General features: G+C 40.6%; 1 protein-coding gene and 1 non-coding gene across 2 annotated transcripts; one reads left to right on the top strand and one right to left on the bottom strand.

The window, feature by feature from the left end:
• Nucleotides 1-113: 113 nt before the first annotated feature.
• Nucleotides 114-25,110, bottom strand: Trmt61b (tRNA methyltransferase 61B). The gene is given in 7 exon segments (XM_057785075.1): nucleotides 114-159; nucleotides 242-312; nucleotides 796-979; nucleotides 981-1,038; nucleotides 2,669-3,021; nucleotides 3,023-3,120; nucleotides 25,000-25,110. Coding segments are annotated over 7 exon segments (921 nt in total).
• Trnac-gca (transfer RNA cysteine (anticodon GCA)) lies at nucleotides 3,757-3,828 on the top strand. The gene has a single exon. It is a non-coding gene; the product is annotated as a tRNA-Cys (tRNA).
• Nucleotides 25,111-25,145: the final 35 nt, after the last annotated feature.

The raw sequence follows: 25,145 nt of genomic DNA, 5'->3' as shown, positions 1-25,145 counted from the left end.
TATACAAGTCATAGTAATAACTTAAAGTACCAATTTATGACAGTGATTGATAATATGAAATTCTAATTGGACACTTCTCTGCCTTCAAATTGATAGCTCTCATCTCCGGTATCTCAGTTCAGCTGTGGTTTGACCTTTCTCAACCTGACAAGAAAAGCCAGTTTAAAAGAGAAAACAATTAAGGTCATACCACTGTATTAGTTAAAGGAACATTAGTATGTTCTGAAAACATTATTGACGTGTGTGGACAGTTTGCCAGTGAGCAGATCTAGCAATATAGAGATATGGTCTGTATAGAAAATCAGAATGAGACTTTGTGTAACAGAACAAAATGCTTACTACACTGTATGTGTTTATAATTTGTTCACACTGTCCTGTTCTTGTAAGCTCATTTCTTCTTCTTTTTGTATTTGTATTGGAGCTATACTGCTAGTCAGTATACAGAAACATTTGCCAGCGATCGCACAGTAGTAACCTTATAGATAAGCTTATGACCAAAAGGATAAGCCTGTTTCATAAATAAATATATCTGAAACCCTTTTCACAGCCTAGATAATGTGCATATACAAGGACCTAATGTGCGTATACAAGGACCTAAACTTGCTTCCTGGAAGAACTCCAGCAGCACTTTAGGACTTCTGCAATTAATTTAACAGAATAGAAAAACACTACACTTCAGTTTCTGTACCAAAATTATAATAATAATGATAATCCATGAAGAGTATCTAGCAGTTATGTGAGCATGTTATTGTGTGAATGTGTTGGCCAATATACTCAAGAATCTGCAATACTTACTATTGAATATGCAAGCATAAAATAAAACTGGAGCTCACCATGGTTCTCCTCTTGAAACACTTCATTTCCAGCTCCAATTTTCTTTTGAGAATGTAATTGTAAATTTGTGTTGATTCTTGGTCTGACTTTTAGAGGCAGAATTCTACTTCTCTGCTTTGTAAGGCAAACCAGCCAGTCTCTGACTGACCTCGCTTACCTCTTCACACAAGAGAGCAAGTTCACAGGTGCGAATCCCATCCAAAGTTCAACAGTTATTCAACATTTTACATGTGACTATTTAACATTTTATATGTGTCATTTTGGGTGGTAGTGATGCGTGCCTTTAATCCCAGCACTCAGGAGACAGAGGCAGGCAGATCTCTGGGCCTGAGACCAGCCTGGCCTACAGAATGAGTTCCAGGACAGCCAGCACTACACAGAGAAACTCTGTCTCAAAACCACTCCCACCCCAAAAAAAGAAAAGAAAGAAATAATTAACGTTTAATTAAAAATTATAATACTAGAGATTTTGAAACCTTGCTATGTAGACCAGGCTGGCTCAAACTCAGTGATTTTCCTGCCCCTGCCTGCTAGGTGCCTGGCTAGTGGAACTCCATCTACTAGATAGATAAGACCTTTGTAGTCTTGAAATCAGCATATCTCTTGTTACCCAATGAGACCTCAAAATATCCCAAGGATGGGCCTATTAGCATTCGGTCCTTGAAATGGGTCAGGAGTGAGTTTCATCTGCTTATCCATCCACTCCTGCTCACTCACCAAAACCCAACTTCCCCACGTCCCAACTACTGTTTCCCGTGGTTATTAGGGGTGACACAGGAAGGTTTACTGGGGTTGGGACTCCACTGATGTGGCTTTAGAAGTCACTCATGCCTGGATGGAACTTTTCCAGGAAGTAGCTCCCTGGCATACCCACGCATCAGTACTTAATCCCCGTAATCTCATTGGTCTGTTGGTGTCTTATCTGGGCTGAACCACTTACATGCATCTCAAGAGAAAAAGAACAGAGGAGAACACAGGATCTTTTATGCATTCCAGGCAAGCTCTCTACAACTGAGTTAAATCCCTAACCCTAATATAAATACATGTGATAAAATATACTTCCAGTAACATACTTTATTAAGTATTATTATTAAAATACCGCCATGGGGCCTGCAGATGGCCCAGCCAAGTAGATACACTGTGGACAAGCCTGATAACCTTAATTTAATTCCAGGATCCCACAAGGTGGAAGAAGAGAACTGACTTTGGGAGACACACACACACACACACCAAATATTAAAAAAAGAAAAAAACAAAACCGTTACAATGGTACTACAAAATTTACCCCCAAACATTCAACATTCTCTTAAGTATTGAACTCACTTAAGAGCTGCGGGGAACAAGTATGTCTCTGTTTAGCAAGTCCTCATCACTTTAATAGAAAACTGACATAATCTTCATTTTAGATATGGGAGTAGGGTCTATCAAATTTAAACTCAGTTTCTAAAATTATCAGTATCTGAACATGTTGTTGAAAAACTCCAACACTTGGTGATATGATGAGAACATTCATCAGACTGTGGTACTGCGCCCATCTTTGCCCTTCCTGGAACCCACACCCACCTAATCCCCATCGCAATGCCCAACGGTAAGTCTTCGTTTCATCATTAATACATAGTCCCCAGGCCGGTCGGTGGTAGCACACGCCTTTAATCCCAGCACTCGGGAGGCAGAGGCAGGCGGATCTCTGTGAGTTCGAGGCCAGCCTGGTCTACAAGAGCTAGTTCCAGGACAGGAACAAAAGCTACAGAGAAACCCTGTCTCGAAAAATCAAAAAAACAAACAAACAAAACAAACAAACAAACAAACAAACAAAAAACCATAGTCCCCAAACTTGACCTCTGCAGCAGAAAACTTTTACTAGAGGAACTCCTCAGGATCTGGCCAGAGAACTTGCCCACCATCTCGCTGAACGGGATTGTCCCCAGCTACTATTAAAGTGCCCGACAGTTGCACAGCTGTCTTTTCCCCGTCTGAACTAAAATAAGCTCCCTGGCCCGAAAGGGTCCCTCTCTGTAAGGGGAGCACGAAGAGGAAGTGTTAAGCTCTTCCGGGCTCGGTCGCCAACTGAGCCATCGCGGACAGTGGCTCTACTCTCCACTCCAGTCCTCCCGATCTCAAGGGGGTGACTCTTCCCGCGAAGTCCACAACCTGAGGTTCTCCGCAGTCTAGAGACATCTAGTCCCTACACCCCCGGACACCGGGAACACGAGAAGGCAACCCGAGCACGCGCTCTCCATCTCGCGCGTCTCCTGGCGGGGACTCGCAACACCGGAACTGAGCTCCCTCTCAAGACACTAACCCAAGTTATCTTATGAATGAATCGGCTCCGAGTTTCGACCGACTCTGGAGCTCAGCAGACTCAGCAATGGAAAACAGAGCAGGTGCTAAGGTACACATGTGACGCAATCACAGCTCCAGCCCGTTTCTGGGCAGTGTAGGCGGCGGACTCACTGGTGTCGCAGGCGGAGTAGCGTCACTGCCTTTGCGTCTGGCAGATACGGTGGGCGGAGCCTGGGGCTCGTTGACCTCGCGGCTAAGGGGATTGCCTCTGCACCTAAAATTCTTGCTGCTTCTTCGGGTGGCGAGAGTACAGAGTTTACCACTCAGCAACCTCCGCCAGCCGCCCGGGGACCAGGAGTACCAGGAAAGACGAAATGTAGATTGTGGAACCTGGAAAGTCTTCTGCTAGGTTTAAGTCGCTAGTGATGGTGAACGGGAACGCCACCTATCACCCACAAGAAGCAAAAGTAAATTAGCCCTGAGATTCGTTGGTCAGACATCGTAGATTGCACTGTTTGGTGACCCGCATACTTTGTTCATGACTGACAAGTCCTTTTCGAATGGGTAGGGATCGCCTGCCCGTCCTCAGTCCGAAGTCCAGAGTGTCCACAGAGGCGGAGGAAGACTAGAGCAGCCAATGGGGGTATAGCTCAGTGGTAGAGCATTTGACTGCAGATCAAGAGGTCCCTGGTTCAAATCCAGGTGCCCCCTTACCTTTGTTTTTTTTTTTTTTAAACCAACGGAAGCTATGGTGGCACGTGCTTTAAAAAGGCAGAGACAGGTGAATTAGAGATCAGCCTGGTCTACGTAAGAAGGTCCAGGACTGCCAAAGACCAGAACTACATAATAGAAAGAACAAACTAAAAATTAACACTCTTCGCTTAAATTCTTATCCAAAAGAATTCTTTACAAAAATCAAACAAGTCGGGCGGTGGTGTGGCGCACGCCTTTAATCCCAGCATTCAGGAGGCAAAAGTAGGCGGATCTCTGTAAGCATGAGGCCAGCCTGGTCTACAAGAGCTAGTTCCAGGACAACTAGAACCGTTACACAGAGAAACACTGTCTCGAAAAAATCAGAAAGAAAAAAAACAAAACAAAAAAACCCACAATTGTTTTAGTACCCCCCCCACACACAACTTCTTAAAACTGAAGTTACCTTTTGCACCTAAAGTTAAATATCATTAGCCTGTCTGCTTGATCTCAGAGCATCAGGCAATACCATGAATATATATTGAAAATTCACAAGAGGAAGATTAAATAACTACCGCAAGGTCCCCGACAAGAGAGCTGAAAGCGGAATGTGAGATTTCTAACCACATCGACCAAATTCAACAGCCCCTGTTAATTGTATCATAAACCTTTTCTAAAGACTAACCGAGAACTGGGGCAATAGCTCAGTATGTAAATGCTTGCTTTGCAAGAACTAGGGTCCGCGTTTGATTTCCAGAACCCACATTTAAATGAGGTGAGCAGCAGGATGGTTCAGGAGGTAAAGGTGCCCACCCAACATGATTAGATTTCCATCCCAGGAACCCACATGATGAACATGCTTTTCTGGATTCTCCTCTGACACCCACACATATTTTGAAGCAAGTGTTCCCCTCCCCCTTCTTTTAAAGCAAAATTGGTATGTAATTCTGATCCTAGGAAAACAGAAAGGCAGATGCCCCAGCTCTCAGTGACCAAGTGCTCTAGCTCACCAGACAAGTTCCAGGCCAGTGGTCATGAGACCCTGTCTCAGGCATCAGGCATGCACGTGGTACACAGACATACATGCAGACACTCACCCATGCACACAAAAATAAAAGTAAATAAAAAGTCTTTTAAACATGAAAATTAATCCCCATTCATAGTCTGGGAGTATAACTGCCCAGTAGTTAATTGCATGCCTAGCTTGCATCAGGCCTTGAGTTCAAGCCTGATCACCATGGGGGAAACTCTATTCATATTTTTTAAATTTACCTCATTTTGTCTCAAAACCGAATTTGACAAATTGTTCTTTAAATTCATGTAATAATCTTCTTATGTTACTGTTTAAAAAAAAAAAAAAAAGATTAGCCAGGTGGTGGCAGCCCATACCTTTGATCCCAGCACTGGGAAGGCAGAGGCAGGTGAATCTGAGTTCCAGGACAGCCTGGTCTAGATCTACAGAGTGAGTTTCAAGACAGCCAGGGGTACACAGAGAAACCCTATCTCGAAAAAAGCAAAAATCAGGAGAGAGATACTGAGACTTATATATATGAATGTTTTGCCGTGTATGCATGCATGTCTACCACATGTGTGTCTGGTGCATTCAGAGGCCAGAAGAGAGCATCAGACCCCCTGAAAGTGAAGTTACAGGCAGTTATAAGCCACCGTAGAGACGCTGGAACTGGACTGGGGTTCTCTACAAGATCAGCAAGTGCCCGTAACCTCTGAGCCACCTCTCTGCCCCTGCTTCTATTTCTTTTGTGTTTGTCATATTCTGCTCTGAGCACGAAATCATCCAGTAAACACCAGTGGGCTGCTCCACTTCTCGTTTTGTTATTTGTCCTTGCAAGTAAATTAAAAAAAAAAGAAGATGACAACAAATCACACGAGATGCTCGGTGAGCAGAAATGGTGTCCTTCAAAATGTCCCCTCCCACATTTCCTCAGAGAGCACTTCCTTGATGTCCCTCCAGTCCAGTCTCCTTTCTGCTCATCTTGGGCTTTTCCTCATTTCTCTTACTAACAGGTGAGATTGTTTGGCAACAGTGTCCATCTCCTAGACTTCAATCTTTTTTAAAAAAACATTTTATTTTTTTATTAAAAATTTCCACCTCCTCCCCTCCTCCCATTTCCTTCCTCATTCCCCTCCCTCTCCAGTCCTAAGAGCAGTCAGGGTTCCCTGCCCTGTGGGAAGTCCAAGGTCCGCCCCCCTCCATCCAGGTCTAGGAAGGTGAGCATCCAAACAGGCTAGGCTCCCACAAAGCCAGTACATGCTGTAGGATCAAAACCCCGTGCCATTGTCCATGGCTTCTCAGTCAGCCCTCCATGTCAGCCATGTTCAGAGAGTCCGGTTTGATAACATGCTCCATCAGTCCCAGTCCAGCTGGCCTTGGTGAGCTCCCAATAGATCAGTCCCACTGTCTCAGTGGGTGGGTGCACCCCTCACAGTCCTGACTTCCTTGCTCATGTTCTCCCTCCTTCTGCTCCTCATTTGGACCTTAGGAGCTCATTCCAGTGCTCCAATGTGGGTCTCTGTCTCTACCTCCATCCGTCGCCAGATGAAGTTTCTATGGTAATATGCAAGATATTTATCAGTATGGCTATAGGATAGGGCCATTTCAGGCTCCCTCTCCTCAGCTGCCCAAGGAACTAGCTGGGGACATCTCCATGGACACCTGGTAACCCCTCTAGAGTAAAGTCTCTTGCCAACTCTAAGATGGTTCCCTTAATTAAGATATATACTTCCCTGCTCCAATATCCACCCTTCCTCCATCCCAACAGTCCCATTCCACCAAGCTCTCCCCATTCTCCTCTTCTCACTTTTCTCTCCCCATCTCCCTTTACCCCCACCTCATCCCCACCTCCAAGTTCTCAATTTTTGCCTGGCAATCTTGTCTACTTCCGATATCCAGGAGGATAACTATATGTTTTTCTTTGGGTTCACCTTCTTATTTAGCTTCTCTAGGATCACGGATTATAGGCTCAATGTTCTTTACTTATGGCTAGAATCCACTTATGAGTGAGTACATACCATATTCATCTTTTTGGGTCTGGGTTACCTCACTCAACATTTTATTTATTTATTTATTTATTTATTTTAAAGATTTATTTATTTATTATGTACAGTGTTCTGTCTGTCTATATGCTTGCTGGCCAGAATATGGCGCCAGATCTCATTACAGATGGCTATGAGCCACCATGTGGTTGCTGGGAATTGAACTCAGGACCTCTGGAAGAGCAGTCAGTGCTCTTAACCTCTGAGCCCGCTCTCCAGCCCTTATTTATTTATTTTTATTTTATGTGCACATTTATCTATGTGAGGATGTCGGATCTCCTGGAATTGGGATTATAGACAGTTGTGAGCTCCCATATGGGTGATGGGAATTGAATCCGGGTCTTCTGGAAGAACAGCCAGTGCTCTTAATCACCAGTCCTTCTCTCCAGCCCCCCTCAATCTGCTTTTGAGTTTGAAAACAGATCTCCCTTATTCCACATTGTATTGCTGAGGTCCTAGCATGAGTCCTCAAGGAATGAATGAGAGAAAGTTGCAAAACAAAGCCATCGTATTTCCTTCCTTCGGGTGATCTGCTTGCAAAATACATTTACTTGTGTCATGCCATGAAATAGGAAACAACCCAACGCTCAGAGACAGGGAGCCCAAGAGCTCTCCAAAGTCACTTGCCCACTGGGCATAACAGTTCCTCTGCTCAGAGACCAGCGAGAGGATCCCAAGATTTATGCCCTCATATTTCATAAATGGACACATCTGTAAATTGCATTACCTTTATAGAAAATGTTTTCTATTTTCTTTTTTTTTTCAATCTTCTATAATAATCCATTATTATCCCAACAAGGAAGAAAAGTCGCTTTCACTTTGCCTGTGCTGTAAGGAGAACGCAGAGAGCAGTGAGCTTCAGAAAGATTCTGATCCAATATCATCTGTGGAGAGCACGCGGTCCATGTGCTGGAGACATTACTCTGCATGATGCCATGCTTCAGACCCGGTCTCAGAGTGTAGGGTCTGCACGGCTAGACTTAGGGCTGCAGAAATCCTTATCTCAATCCTTAGTTTTAATTTTCTCCAAAACATACTTTTAAAAAATGGAATTCTGGGAGGTTTTCTCGAATAATACACTAATGCTGCTCCAGGACATGTAGGGCTACATATAGAGAGACTCTATCCCCAAAGGGGAAAAAATAGTTCATACTGCTCTGCAATCAGCTCCCAGTGCTCACACCAGACAGCTTACAACCTCCTAAACCTCCAGCTCCAGTGGATCCAATGCTTCTGGCCTCCCAGGGCACTAGCACTCATGTTCACACACACACACACACACACACACACACACACACACACACTTCCAAAGGCTATTTTAAAAAGATGGTTTTTTTTTTTATGTATGTATGCATGCACATGTTTGCGTCCACGTGGAAGTCAGAGAACAGCCTTGGGTACTGTCACTCAGGAATACCATAAACCTCATTTGAGGTCAGGCTTCTCATTGGCCTGGAGCTTGCTAATTAGGATGGTTTAGTGAGCCTCAAGAACTCTTGTATCTCTGCCCTCTCAGGACTGGAGTTATAAGCCTGCCACTGTAGTGATGAGGTGAGCATGCCTGCTTTTCATCCCGCCCGGCTCGTGCACAGAGAGCTTAGCCCCGGAAATAATAACGCAGAAACTGTATTCATTTAAACTCTGCCTGGCCCATTAGTTATAGCCTCTTGCTGGCTAACTCTCACATCTTGATTAACCCATTTCTATTAATCTGTGTTTACCATGATGTCGTGGCTTACCAGGAAGATTCTAACCTATGTCCATCTCGGATCGAAGAGCCATGGCATCTTCCTGTCTCTGCTTTCTTCCTCTAACAATTCTGTTCTGTCTTCCCCACCTACCTATGTTCTGACCTATAATGCCAAGCAGTTTTCTTTATTAATTAACCAATGAAAGCAACAGATAGATAGAAGATCCTCCTACATCATGCCACCATGCCTAACCTTTTAATATGGATGCTAGGGAGTGAACTAAATTGCTCATGACTGCAAGGTAAGCATTCTCCCCAGCTCTACTATACCTCTTTTAGTATTTGAAATGAAACAAGGCCTGGTTGAAGACAGACGCTAAAAGGAAACCCCGCACTAGCTCAGAATTGAGTATAATAAAGGGCTATTTATTGAGGGGGGGTAGACTCACAGATCACAGTCCTCTGCTCAAATGGGAAACAGCAACAGAATCCCACAGCCAGAAGAGAGAGCGAATGCTGCACACTTTATATTGGCATTTATAATATAAGAGGCCATGCCCAAGTGAACAGGTAACTTAAAGGCAGCTGGCGATAGGAATTCCTACATCACCTCCCCCTTTTGTTTAAATAAGAAAGTTCTATAATACAGAATTATATACAATAAGAACAAATATCAGGTATAAAAATTAGAATCATAACCAGCACAAACAATATCAAGCAAGAAACATGTGATAAATGTTTCAATGATTATCGTATCCTACAACTATCTAGTTTTCAACCCCATTGAAGATCTGAGAAGGAAAATACTATTACTTGAGTAAGCAAGAAGTGCAATCAAGCAACTTCAAAAATGTGCAACAAATGACAGAGACAACTGGCTACCAGGGCAATCATCCAAAGTCTCATTATCATCATTGGAGCAACCAATTTTGGCTAATGTTTAGAGTAACTGACAGACTACTTTCAGAGGCGGGAGATTTTTCAAAATCATCTTACCCTATCTTGGCAAGATTTGACAGTCTTTTTTCTTGTATCCTGCTTGTCCTGTCCAGACATCAGGCATTTTGTCAGTGATCAATACATGGGCAGTTCCTTGCCCAAAGGACAGTTTTGCCAAGAAAAAAAACAAGCACCAAGTGGAGTGTCTTCGGTACTCAACATTGTCTCAGGAATAGATTGGTACTTATAGGAGCAATTGTGTCTCAAGTCAACAGAACCCTAAGGTATTTAAAGGCCATATTCTACAGCTCTTTGAAGTGGTTGAGGATTATCTATCTATGCAGACCATAATCTCTATATATCTAAAGAACCTGATTAGTCTAACTATAAGTATGACAAACATAAATAACTATTGACCTATAATTCTTAATACCTATATAACTTTTTTTTTTTTCGAGACAGGGTTTCTCTGTGGTTTTGGAGCCTGTCCTGGAACTAGCTCTTGTAGACCAGACTGGTCTCGAACTCACAGAGATCCGCCTGCCTCTGCCTCCCAAGTGCTGGGATTAAAGGCGTGCGCCACCACCGCCCGGCTATAACTTAAATACCAAGACTTCATAATAGAATATTAAACAATCTTTAAACAACTGTGCAACAAATGAGGACAATAACCTCAAAATGTAAACAATGTATAAGTATCTTGATCAGAGGTAGAATGTATATTGCAATATGATAAATATATCCTAATATATCAATATACAAAATGTCTTAAGCAAAGGTAGAAGCATGCCTACAATATGACAAAATAACTTTGCCTAGGTATACAAATATTGTAGATGAAAATAGGAACATATTCAATATAATTTAAGTTTATATCAATATACAAGAATCTATACCAATGTAAATTGCCTACAAATAATAGCTCACAAGGTTTCACTCTATTACTCATTATTATTAGTGTGAATAAGCTCACACTAATCTATTATTCTATTCAATTTCCTTCATTTTTTTTCAAAGAGATCCCTGAGCTTACATAATTTCCTCCCCTAACCCCCAACCTTGTACCAATTATAATCAACCCCTAAATGATGTCCCTAACCCTGAGAACAAACTTTATTGGGAAAGGGGACACCATCTTCTAGAATTACTTCCAGCTGTCATGGGGCAATGTTCTTTCTATGACATCTTGTGAAAGTAAAATGATGGTTAAGTTTCAAGATTACTGCCTGGTATAATTGCAAATAGTCTCTGAGTATTCAGTAGGGTTTTTCTGAGGTTCCTATTTGGAGTTCTGGCCAGAACATTGTAAAAAGTACACCATTTCAGCTAACCAAGTTGGAACCATCTTGAGCAGCTAGTACCCAAAATAGGTCTCATAGTAGCGCTATCAGCATCATGACATCATATCAACCAGGTGGAGTTGCGGGGGCTCCATCTTCTTCCTGGAAACTTCAAAGATTACTGCAGGAAAATTCACTGTTCATTGTGGAAAACTTAAACATTATATATATATATATATATATATATACAATGAAAGGTACAATAGAGACAAACATAGGTATGAAGAAAAGTAAAATTTTTTCTAAATTCTTTCTTCTTTCTGTCCCATACCATGGCTCCTGACATGAGACAAAAACTCTGAATTTTTATTTTAACAACATGATTGGATTTAGAGAAGGACAGAGTTATTGTCCAATTCAAAGCCAGCTTTGATTTTTAAGTGAGTCATGACTATTATTTGAATTCATGTTTAGAGATTCTTAACCTCAGATGACCTATCCTTTTTAGGCATCTAGATGTCCAAGGTCTCTCAATTTTTTGAAGATGTATATTTTCCTGCAAAGACAAGAATAGAACCCTGCCCCAACCCTAAGGAGGTTTCCTTACTACCTGATTAGTTGTCACCTCTATGGATGAACCATCATTTCTCTTTCTCAAGAGATTTCTCTTTTTCAAGCTAAATCTTTATTAATTTTGATGGTATCCATAACTTTTCTTCGCCTGTTGAAACAAGAGCAGAACTCCTTCTCCAACATAGCACATCTCCTGGCTTCCATTGTGGGGTCAACACATCATTGAAATATACCAGCTGGTTTAATTCAGAAAACTTTTCTATTATCCAATGTCTCTCTGCTACTGTTGTCTTTTTCTCATTAGTGTTAAGAAAATTCAGGGTTAATAAAGCATTATGTCATCTATTTCTGGGGGTATTTTCCATCCCTTTCTGTTTGTTTAACATATCCTTTATAGTTTGATTTGATCTTTCTATAACTGCCTGACCTGTAGGATTGTTTGCTATACCTGTAATATGCTTTATATTATAATAAGCAAAAAAACTGTTTTCTTAGAAACATATGCTGGACCATTATCTGTCTTTATTTGTATAGGTATGCCCATGATGGCCCTAACTTCTAATAAATATGTGATTACTGAATCAACCTTTTCTGTGTTCAAAGCAGTTGCCCATTGAAAACCTGAATAAGTGTCAATGGTGTGGTGTGCACATTTTAATTTTCCAAAATTTGAAAATTGGAACACATTGACTTGCCAGATTTCATTCCTTTGAGTACCCATTGGGTTACTCCCTGCAGGTAGTGGTGTTTGGTCATAGAAAGAACAAGTAGGACATCTCTTTATAATCTCCTTATCTTGTTGCCATGTAATAGAAAACTCTTTCTTTAAACCTTTTCTATTGACATGATGTTTCTTATAAAATTCTGAGGCCTTCAGCACACTTCTAATCAATAATCAATAAATTTCTGCATTACCTTGTGCTAAAGGACCTGAAAGACCTGTATAGGATCAGATGTGTGTTATGTATATGGGACAAAGCCTATTCCTGATTATATCTTGTACCTGAATGAATAATGAAATCAATTCTGTATCATCTAGCATATATTCAGTGGTTTTAGACAACTCTTTTTACATATTGTGAATAAGTAACTATATTAAGAGATTCTTTAAAATCTCTTAGTACCATAAAAATAGCATGTAATTCTGCCTTTTGGACAGAATTATAAGGGCTTTGTTCTACCTTATTTAAATCTTCTGATTTGTAACCTGCCTTTCCTAGTTTATTTGTATCAGTATAGAATGTACGGGCTCCAGTTATTGGTGTGTCCTCAACAATGTGGGGAAAGATCCAAGTAGTTCTCTTTATAAGATTAATTATATCACTTTTGGGATAATTGCTATTAATCTCTCCTTAAAAATTAGCACAAGCCCTTTGCCAAGGTTCATTGTCTTCCCATAAATTTTTAATTTCTTTAATAGTAAAAGGCACTATAATCTCTGCTGGGACTATACCTGCTAGTTGACAAGGTCTTAATTTTCCTTTTATAATTAATTCAGAGACTTTTTCCACATAAGTTTTAATTTTTTACTTGGTTTATGTGGTAAAAAGATTTATTCTAATATAATATCTTACCTTACACTAAAATTCCTGTAGGGGAAATTCTGGAAGGCAATATGACTAGAATGCAATTAAGATTCAGATTCACCCTATCCACATGTGCCTCCTATAATTTTTCTTCACCGACAATCAATTGCTTTTCTGCTTCAGCTGTTGTAGGGCCTGGGTTTGCCCTTGTTCCTGGGGTGCATTTGTGGGGACAGTTTATGGTCAGCTAACTAAGCATCCTGTTTGTTTCTGTGCTCTCCCTGCCCTGCCTGGTGGTTAGCTGTAGGGCATTGACTCCATTGTTAATATGGTAATTTCCCACCTGCCTGGGCAGGGGTCCTTGTGCAGCAGCTAGATACTTAAGGACTTCCCCAAGTCTGAATAAACGGCATTCAGCTGATCTCCTTTCGAATGACCCAGGTCTCTTTGTGTGTTCTTTCAATCTCCAATCTCCAGGCCCTTGCCCAACTCACGTACGGTACAGTGGGGCACGAACTGTACCGAGGGTGTAACACAAAATCGGGTGTTACAGCTGTTAATTCTCTGGGACTATTTAAGTCTTTGTCACCAACTAAGATTTTGCTTAAATGAACTATTAGATCTGGTGTTATCCCAACAGCTGGTCGTAGACTGGAAATGTCTCCTAACAATCTTTGAAAGTCCCAAGAGTCCACAATTGGTCTCTCCTAATTTGTTCCTTTTGTGTTCTAATTTTTGTAAACCTATTTTATAACCTAGGTAAGTGACAGAATCTCTTCTCTGTATTTTATCAGGAGCAATTTGTAATCCCCATTTTAGTAAAACTTATTTTACTTCTTTAAACATTCTTTATAAAGTATCTACGTTTATTAGATAGCAAAATGTCATCCATATAATGGTCAATTATGGATTTAGGAATTTTTTTTTTACATATTATTTCCAATGGCTGACTTACAAAGTATTGGCATAGGGTAGGGCTATTGAGCATCCCTGTGGAAGGATAGTACACTGGTATCTCCTTGGAGGCTGAGAATTATAAGCTGGCACTGTGAAGGCAAATTTTTCTCTGTCCTTTTCTTGTAAATGTATAGTGAAGAAACAATCTTTTAAATCAATAACTATAAGAGGCCATTCTTTTGGTAATAGAGAAGGCAGAGGAATTCCAGATTGTAGGGGGCCCATAGGTTGAATTACCTTATTGACATCTCTTAGATCTGTCACCATTCTCTATTTACCAGATTTCTTTTTAACAACAAATACAGGAGAATTCCAAGGACTCGTTGATTCTTCAATATGGTGAGCATCTAGTTGCTCCTGTACCAGCTGTTCTAAAGCCTGCAGTTTGTCTTCTGTTAACATCCACTGTTTAACCCATATTGGTTTTTCAGTTAACCATTTTAAAGGTAGGGCATTGGTACCTCTAAAGGTTTGTTAGTTGCTTTGTGTTCCTGTACAACCTGAATGACTGGTGAGCTTTGTGTATAGTACCTTAAAATATCCTTCCCAGAATTATGAGTTTTGGGACTTCAGGAATGTTAATCTGGGTATTCCATTGCTGCATCAGGCCATGACCCCATAAATTCACTGCAATATTGGCCACATAACGGCCTTCCTCTCTGTCCTTCTAGACCTATGCATTCAACCCATTTCATGCTTTGTTTCACTTGAGATAGAGTTCCAATTCCTAGAAATTGAACATCTGCTTCTTGAAGAGGCCAATTTGGATGCCAAGATTCTGGAGTAGTGATACTCACATCCACATCTGTGTCTATCAAACAGATAATTACAATGTCATTTATACGCACTCTTAGCTTTGGTCCTTGATCATTTATAGAAGTATGCTAGAATATATGTTTCTTAAGTTCTATTGGAATTTTTGATTCATTCTCCATGTTAACTCCATCATCAAGAACAGAATGGCTTTTTTTTTCAGAAGGCTCTGGATATTTTAATTTTTCTGGTGAGATATGTCCTCCACAGTGACTGGGAATGAATGGAGCACATTTGACTTGGGGGCCTGCGAAAGTTTTCTGATGGTATCTGGTTGCGTTGTCTGTTTTTTGATGATCTGCATTCATTGATCTAATGTTGGTCTTTGGCACACCTTCTACATAATCCAGAAGGTTTATACCTTTTATTTTTGCCATTTCCAGAGGAGACATTATTTCTAGGAGTTCCTTATCTATTATACTGTTGCGGGAGGTCCTTCCGCTCCTCCAGCCAATAGCCGCCAAGATACCAGCCCATTGGGGCGTGGTATCTTTCCCTTTAAAAAAAGCGGCCACTTCCCTCCTCTCTCTCTTTACTTCCTGCTCCGGTTCCGGCGACTAGACTTCTTCCCAATTGCGTGCGCAGAGGGCTGTTGTCTGGGACCGTGATCTGTAAGTTTATTCCCCTTCAAATAAATACCACCCTATTAATCACAATTCCAAACTGGTGTGGGATTGTTTATGACTTGCGCCTTCATCTGGCGCCCAACGTTTGGTTTTAGGACCCCTCCTTCCCCCGCTCGGCTGCTGGCCGCCAGTTCGGCCGCGGCCTGTGCCTTGCGGCCTGTGCCTTGCGGCCTGTGCCTTGCGGCCTGTGCCTTGTGCGTGGAGCCAGCAGTTTAACATAAATCATCACGCAGTGGCTTTTCTTGCTGCAGTTCTTTATATTTTCCCTTTAGACACTTCAGATTGACTTCAAGTCCCCACGCAGCCTATCGTTTGCCTCGCTACGTGGATTTAAATTCCACAGGACCGTGTAGTCTCTGCCCACGTGGTTTGCTCTTTTCTGAATCGTTTTCAAATCTCCCTTGCAAGCACAGCTCTTAAGCGGAGCGAACCAGAGCACGCGGTTACCGGTTGCGGAAAGCTGCAACCCCTTGGGACGACTCTGTCACGTGGAGGCATACACAGCTTCCGGGTTACTCTTCTCTACCCCTGGATTCTGGGTTTATGGTTCCGTGTACGGAATTGATTTAATTACATTTACTTTGTTGAGCAACTTGCATTTCCCAGTTTTTAACAAATACTAGGCGGACACTGAAACAGGACCCCGTTTTCGTCGCGACTTGGGAACAGCGCCACCTGCTGGATAATAGGTAATATGGCAGTTTTCGTTTCCAACATGAATTTTACTATTTTGACTACCAAAACAATGGGTTTTTTCATGCAAGGTTTATACGACTATGGAGATAACTTAATTTACTGGTTACTAGGTTTCAGTATTCTTTTGAATATTCTATTATTTAGGAAAAATATGGTCCTAAGAACTATACAATCTTTACCAGAAACTAATACAGGTCAGGAGATTCAGGATTCAAAAGCTTTGAAATCACAGGTGCAGAATGGGGACCAAAAAATTGATACCTCAGTGAAATCACTAGAAACACATGTAGCTCAGGAGATTCAGGATTTAAGAGAGACAATGATAAAAAGACTTGAAATGATTGAAGAAATTATTGGAGCTGGTGAACAGAGTAAGAAGGCACAAGGACAGGATACAATGCCACCACCAGCTATTAGATCTGGCTTACCCAGGGTTTTAGCGACATACCCTGTAATTCATTCTGACAAAGCGTCAACTTCTAAAGGCTCAAAGGGAGTCAGAGAAGCTAGATGGATGCCAATAGCAATGAATGATCTAAAAGAAATTAAGCAGGCAATTGTTACCTTTGGCTTGCACTCTGCATATGTTAAGGAAATGATAAGGACTTGGGCTTCTAATGCTAGAGCTACCCCCCACGATTTCCATCAGTTAGTGTCTGCAGTCTTAGATAATGGACCTTCCTTGATGTTTGGAATCTATTTCAGAGAAGAATCCAAACATATGGAACAGCAAGGAAGAGCAAAAGGTGTGGAGGTTTCCCAAGATCAAATTCTTGGTGTAGGAGAATATGCTGACCCACAGGTCCAAGCTCTTTATGATGATGAAGTACTGTGTTTATGTCACCAAGCAGCTTTAAATGCTTGGAATAGGCTACAAGATCCAGCAAAAAGGGTTGAATCATATACCAGAATTAGGCAGGGACAGAGAGAACCCTTTATTGACTTTTTGCAAAGATTAATTAAGGCTCTGGACATAGGGGTAACAGACCCAGAAGCTAGACGACTACTTCTTGAATCTCTAGCTTTTGAGAATGCAAACATAGAATGCAAAAAGATAATTGGGCCTTTAAAGTTTAGATCAGCACCTATGGATGAATGGATTCAGCATACAATGAATGTCGAGACGTTTAGCTATAATGATGAATCTTGGGTAGGAGAAGCGATTTCCAAAGCAATGAGGAGACATCAAACTGCCAGGTGTTTTAATTGTGGTAAATTAGGACATCTGAAAAGGGATTGCAGGCAAAGGATTTCTAGGAATAATATCCCGTCTGGGAATGACAAAAATAGGAGACCTCGGCCTTCAGGTATATGTAGGAGATGCGGTAAAGGCCGACACTGGTCCAACGAATGCAGGTCAACAACAGACAGACAAGGCAACCCGATACAGTCGGGAAACTCCTTGAGGGGCCTCTCGCAGGCCCCCAAGCCAACAGTGGCCCAGTCATTCCCAGTCACAGTAGAGAACGTGCCTCACCAAGAAAATTAAAAGCTCCAATTTCTGCTGTAAAAAATATTACTGGTCTAAATGATGAATTACACATGGAGGATGAGTCAAAAAACCCAGTAGGACAGAGTAAACGTATATTTTGGCAGACTTCTATTAATGATCAAAGACCAAAGCTAAGAGTCTGTATAAATGGCACTTTTATTGAAGGCTTATTAGACACAGGTGCGGATGTAAGTATCATTACCCCAGAATCTTGGCATCCGAATTGGCCTCTTCAAGAGGTAGATGTTCAGTTCCTGGGAATTGGAACCCTATCTCGTGTAAAACAAAGCACAAGATGGGTTGAATGCATAGGGCCTGAAGGGCAAATAGGAAGACTAAGGCCATATATTGCGAATATCGCAATAAATTTATGGGGCCGCGACCTGCTACAGCAATGGAATACCCAGATTAACATTCCTGTAGTTCCAGGAACTCATAATTCTGGGAAGGACATGATGAGATATTATGGGAAAAGGTCACCAGCCATTCAGGCTGTACAAGAACATACAGCAAATACCAAACCTTTAGAGGTACCAACAGCCCTACCTTTAAAATGGCTAACTGAGAAGCCAATATGGATCAAACAGTGGCCTCTAGCTGAAGATAAATTACAGGCATTGGAACAGCTGGTGCAAGAGCAACTAGATGCTCACCATATTGAAGAATCAACCAGCCCTTGGAATTCTCCTGTGTTTGTTGTAAAAAAGAAATCCGGTAAATGGAGAATGGTGACAGATTTAAGAGCTGTCAACAAGGTAATTCAACCTATGGGCCCACTACAATCTGGAATTCCTTTGCCTTCTCTATTACCAAAAGGATGGCCTCTTATAGTTATTGATTTGAAAGATTGTTTTTTCACCATACCGTTACAAGAAAAGGATAGAGAAAAATTTGCCTTCACAGTGCCTACTTATAATAATTCTCAGCCTAATAGGAGATATCAATGGACTGTCCTCCCACAGGGTATGCTCAATAGTCCTACATTGTGCCAATATTTTGTAAGTAAGCCATTGGAAATAATTCGTAAACAATTCCCCAAGTCCATAATTTACCATTACATGGATGACATCTTGTTATCTGATTCAAATAAAGATACTTTAGAAAGGATGTTTGAAGAAGTAAAGAAAGTCTTGCCTAGGTGGGGATTACAAATCGCCCCTGAAAAGATTCAAAGAGGAAATTCTATTAATTACCTAGGTTACAGAATAGGGTTAGAGAAAATTAAAACGCAAAAGGCACAAATTAGGCGAGACAGGTTAAAGACTCTTAATGATTTCCAAAGATTGTTAGGAGACATTTCCAGTCTACGACCAGCTGTTGGGATAACACCTGATCTAATAGTTCATTTAAACAAAACCTTAGATGGTGATAAAGATTTGAATAGTCCAAGAAAACTGACAGCTGAAGCAGAAAAGGAACTGACAATGATTGAGGAAAAATTACAGGAGGCACATGTGGATAGGGTGAACCCAAATCTTAGCTGCATCCTAGTCATATTGCCTTCCAGAATTTCTCCTACAGGGATTCTAATGCAGAGGGAAGATATTATTTTAGAGTGGATATTTATACCTAATAAACCAAGTAAAAAATTAAAAACTTATGTGGAAAAAGTCTCTGAATTAATTATAAAGGGTAAACTGAGACTTCGTCAACTAGCAGGTATAGACCCAGCAGAAATTATAGTCCCTTTTACTACTGAAGAAATAAAAAAGTTATGGGAAGACAATGAACCATGGCAAAGAGCTTGTGCTAATTTTTTGGGAGAAATTAATAGCAACTATCCCAAAAGTGGTAGACTTAACCTCATAAAGAGAACTTCTTGGATTCTTCCTAGAATTGTACGTGATGCTCCAATAACTGGAGCCCGTACATTCTATACTGATGCAAATAAATCAGGGAAAGCAGGTTATAAGTCAGATGAATTGAGTAAGGTGGAACAAAGCCCTTATAATTCTGTCCAGAAGGCAGAATTATATGCCATTCTTATGGTGCTAAGGGATTTTAAAGAACCTCTTAATATAGTTACAGATTCACAATATGCAGAAAGAGTTATCTTGCATATTGAAACTGCTGAATTTATACCAGATGACACAGAGTTGACTTCATTGTTTATCCAGGTACAAGACATAATCAGGAACAGGCTTTGTCCGATGTACATAACACACATCCGGTCCCATACAGGTCTGCCTGGTCCTCTAGCACAAGGCAACGATGAGATTGATCAATTATTGATTGGAAGCGTGTTACAGGCCTCAGAATTTCATAAGAAGCATCATGTCAATAGTAAAGGCCTAAAGAAAGAATTCTCCATTACATGGCAACAAGCTAAGGACATTATAAAGAGATGTCCTACTTGTTCCTTCTATAATCAAACACCGTTGCCTGCAGGGAGTAACCCAAAGGGTACTAAGAGAAATGAAATCTGGCAGATGGATGTGTTCCACTTTATGGAATTTGGTAAATTAAAATATGTACACCACACCATAGACACATATTCAGGTTTTCAATGGGCTACTGCCCTGAGCTCAGAAAAGGCTGATTCAGTAATCACACATCTATTGGAAGTTATGGCCATCATGGGAATACCTGCACAAATAAAGACAGACAATGGTCCAGCATATGTATCTAAGAAAATGAAACGCTTTTTTGCTTATTATAATATAAAACACATTACAGGTATACCACATAATCCCACAGGTCAGGCAGTTATAGAAAGATCAAATCGTACTATAAAGGATATGCTGAACAAACAGAAAGGGACCGAAAATACTCCCAGAAATAGATTACATAATGCTTTATTGACCTTGAATTTTCTTAACGCTAATGAGAAAGGAACGACAGCAGCAGAAAGACATTGGATAATGGAAAAGTCTGCTGAACTAAATCAACCAATTTATTTCAAAGATGTGCTGACCTCTCAATGGAAGCCAGGAGATGTGCTACGTTGGGGAAGGGGTTTTGCTCTTGTTTCCACAGGAGAAGAAAAATTGTGGATACCATCAAAATTAATAAAGGTTCGATTTGAAGAGGAGAAACCTCTTGGAAAGGAGAAATGACAACTCATCCACAATGATGATATTCCTACAGGGGGTAAGAAAAACATATAGAATGGGGGCAGGGTTCTGTTCTTATCTCCACAGGAAAACACTCATCTTTGAAAAATTCAAGGGATCCTGGATGTTTGGATACTGACAGATGGAAAAATACCTGCCCAATAGGAACTATCAAGAAAACTGAATAAGTTGTGTAAGTAAAATATACTAAACCATATTTCTAAATTTATAGAGCTGGTTTTGAAGTTGGACTCTGGCTCAGTCCCTCTCCAATTCCAAGCCTGTTGGTAAGAGAAAAACCCAGAGTTTCTGGAGTTTCTGTCTCATGTCAAGAGCCATGATAGGGGACAGAAAGAAATATGAGTTTAGAAAACATCTTTGCTTTTCTTCATATCTATCATACTTTTCATTGAATATATCTATCATTCCTTTCATTGAATATATATATATATGTGTGTGTGTGTGTGTGTGTGTATGTCTATATGATTAATGTTTAAGTTTTTCACAATGAACAATGAGTTTTTCCTGAAGTGACATTTAAAGTTTCCAGGAAGAAGATGGGGCCCCATAACAACGACTCCACCTGGTAGATATGACGTCATGATACTGATAGCGCTACTACAAGACCTGTTTTGGGTACCAGCTGCACAAGACGATCCCAACTTGGTTAGCTGAAATGGTGCACCTCTTATACAACATTCTGGCCAGACCTGCACAAAATACTCAGAGACTCTTTGCAATTTTAAAAGACATCGATCTTGAAATTTAACCATCATTTTACTCTCACAGGATCCCCCAGAAAGAACGTCGCCCCCATGACAGCTGGAAGTAACTCTAGAGGACGACGTCCCCTCTCCCAGTAAAGTTTGCCCTTGGGTTTAGGGACATCATTTAGGGGTTGATTATAAATTGGTATATGGTTGAGGGTTGGGGAAGGAATTTTATAATAAGCTCAGGGAACATTTGAAAAAAAAAAAAAAAAGAGGGATAATAGATTGGTACTTGTTGGTACTTGTGAGTTATTGTTTTGAGACAAATGTATTGGTATCGATTCTTAAATATTGATACAAAGTGAAATTATATTGACTATTGTATGCATGCATGTTTCTACCTCTGTTTAAAAACATTTTTTATGTATTGACATATATTGTATTGATATATATTGTATATATTTACCATATTGCAGTGTACATTTCTACCTCTGATTAAGATATTTACATATTGCTTGTGTATTGATATACATTTACCATACTGCAATGTATATTTGTACATTGTTTATATTTGGAGGTCATTGTCCTCATTTGTTTCACAGTTGTTTATTGTCTTAGTCTTTAAGTTAGATAGGTATTGAGAATTATATAGATCAATAGTATTCTAAGTTTGTCATTTATAATTAGACTAATCAGGTTCTTTAGACACATAGAGATTATACTCAGTATAGATAGATAATCTTCAACCTCTTCAAAGAGCTGTAGAAAATGGCCTTTAATCTAACTCAGAGTTTTGTGGTAGTGAGACACAATTGCTCCTGGCAACACCGCTCTATTCCCGAGAGAATGTTGAGCACCAAAGACACTCCACCTGGAGCCTTTCTTCTTGGCTGAACTGGCCTTTGGGTAAAGAAATGCCCATACCTCAACCACTGACAGAAATACAGAGTATCTGTGAATGGAAAAAACAGGACTGTCATATCCTGCCAAGACAGGGTAAGATAGTTTTGACAAGTTTCTTGCCTTTGAAAATGGTGTGTCAGTTATGTTAGGCCTTAGCCAAAGTTGGTTGCTTCAACGCTGCAAACGTGACCTTGGGTGATTGCCCAGGTAGCTAGTTGTCTCTGTGATTTGTTGCATGTTTAGAAGTTGTTTGATTGCACTTCCTAATTACTCAGGTAACATTATTTCCCTTCTCAGATCTTCGATGGGGTTGAAGACTATATAAATGTAGTTACTTTCGACTCATGACTTAGCCAAGCTATTTATTATATAAGACCTAAGATAGTTAGAATAGGATATTTGTACTTATTGTATATAATTTCATAGTAGGTTTAGAACTCTCTTACTTAAATAAAAGGGGGAGGTGTTGCGGGAGGTCCTTCCGCTCCTCCAGCCAATAGCCGCCAAGATACCAGCCCATTGGGGCGTGGTATCTTTCCCTTTAAAAAAAGCGGCCACTTCCCTCCTCTCTCTCTTTACTTCCTGCTCCGGTTCCGGCGACTAGACTTCTTCCCAATTGCGTGCGCAGAGGGCTGTTGTCTGGGACCGTGATCTGTAAGTTTATTCCCCTTCAAATAAATACCACCCTATTAATCACAATTCCAAACTGGTGTGGGATTGTTTATGACTTGCGCCTTCATTATACCTTCTCAGATGTCCTATTCTACCACAATTAAAACATTTGGCATTTTGATGTCTCCTCATACTCTTGGAAATTGCTTCTCCTATCCAAGACTTAGTATTATATTCAAATGTCTCAATGTTCATTGTATGCAGGATCCATTCATCTATTGGTGCTGCTCTAACTTTTAAAGGTCCAAGTATCTTTTTGCATTCTAAGTTGATATTTTCAAAAGCCAGAGATTCAATAAGTACTCATCTAGCATCTGGGGCTGTTACTCCTATTTGTACAGCCTTAGTTAATCTAGTCACTAAAGTTCTCTCTGGCCCTGTTTAAGATTCAATTTGTCTTTCTCGTTCTTGAATCCTGTCCCAAGCATTTAAGGCTGTTTTGTGGCATAGGGACAAGATTTGTTCATCACAAAGAGCTTGAGCCTGTGGGTCAGCATAAGTGCCCCCAGCAAGAATTTGTTCTTGGGAGGTCTCAAGCCCTTTTACTTTTCCCTGTTGTTATAAAACTTTTCTCTCTTCCCTGAAATAGCATTTCCACATCAGATGAGGCCTGTCATCCGGGACTGCTGAAACTAACTGAAGCCAGTCATGTGGCATCACTTTAATGCTAGAAGTCCATGTCTTTACCATCTCCCTAACAAATGCGGAATGCAAGCCATAAGTTAACTACTGCATGTTTAATTTCTTTTAGATCATTCATTCCTGCAGGTATCCATCTACCTTCTTTGGATCCCTTTGAGCCTTTAGAACCTGATACTTTGTCAGAGTAGATTACAGGGTAGGAAGCTAAAACCCTGGGTAAGTAATCTCTGACAACTACTAGCAATGTTAAATCCTGTCCTTGTACCTTCTTTCCCTGCTCATCAGCTCCAATAATTTCCTCAATTGTTTCAATTTTTTTTTTTTTTTTTTTTACTACGGTCTTTTGTAAAGCCTTAATCTCCTGGCCTGTATATATTTCTAGTGATTTCATTGAGGCACCTAGCCTCTGGTCCTCATTCTGCACATGTGATTCCAAGGTCTGATTTTTTTTTCTTTAAAGAAAGCATCTCATCCTTGGACATTATTTGGATAGCATGCAGATTGCCTTCCTGGAGATACTCTCTCTGCTAACCCATCATAACTTTTTAACAAATTTTGATTGTCAAATTTAACAGTATAAATTCTTTCAGATAATTTCTCAGTACCGTTTGACATGGATTCAATTTTGTGTTGTCAAATTAAAGTTACCCTTTTCAATAGTATTAAATTTTTTAGGTAACTTTTGATTTTCAATGATATTTATATAACATTTCATAAGGGTAGCAAAATTACATTTATGAAGTAGCAATAAAAATAATTTTATGGTTGGGGCTCACCACATGAGGAACTGTATTAAGGGTTGAAGCACTAGGAAGGTTAGAACCAATGATTTAATCACTGGCAATGTCATAAGAGTCAACCCAATCATATACACTATAGTTGTTTGTTCCTTTTCTGCACAAATTTTGTTTTAGTTTTTATAATTAATGAATAATTTTTTTTTTTTTTTTGGTTTTTCGAGACAGGGTTTCTCTGTGGTTTTGGAGCCTGTCCTGGAACTAGCTCTTGTAGACCAGGCTAGTCTCGAACTCACAGAGATCCGCCTGCCTCTGCCTCCCAAGTCTCCCAAGTGCTGGGATTAAAGACGTGCGTCACCACCGCCCGGCCTTTTTTTTTTTTAAGATTTATTTATTTATTATGTATACAATATTCTGTCTCTATGTATGCCCACATGCCAGAAGAGGGCACCAGACCCCATTACAGATGGTTGTGAGCCACCATGTGGTTGTTGGGAATTGAACTCATGACCTGTGGAAGAGCAGCCAGTGCTCTTAACCACTGAGCCATCTCTCCAGCCCTGAATAATTTTTTTAAATTATTTATTAAAGATTTCTGCCTCCTCCCCGCCACTGCCTCCCATTTCCCTCCCCATCCCCCAATTAACTCCCCCTCCCTCAGCAGCTCGAAGAGCAGTCAGGGTTCCCTGCCCTGTGGGAAGTCCACGGATCTCCCACCTCCTTCCAGGTCTAGTAAGGTGATTGACTCAACTTACCCTCTTCCAGCTATATAAAACTCCATGCCATATCTGCATTCATACTGGTTATTTTGTCATTTTCATTTGCTTACGTTTCTCAGACTTTGGATCATCTCGTTTCCATCAGCTGGCCCGTTGTCCTCCAGAGTCACCATCAACTGAAGGTTGCCTCGGCCTCTCTGCCCACTCTTCTGTGCTTCCATATCCCATCTTCTTTTTTCCTGATCTACTCACTGTT

The sequence above is a fragment of the Chionomys nivalis genome, chromosome 1, assembly GCF_950005125.1.
Source record: "Chionomys nivalis chromosome 1, mChiNiv1.1, whole genome shotgun sequence".
In the NCBI taxonomy this organism is placed as follows: domain Eukaryota; kingdom Metazoa; phylum Chordata; class Mammalia; order Rodentia; family Cricetidae; genus Chionomys; species Chionomys nivalis.
Note: the sequence above shows the minus strand (reverse complement) of the source record. Positions and strands in the feature narration are given on the sequence as shown.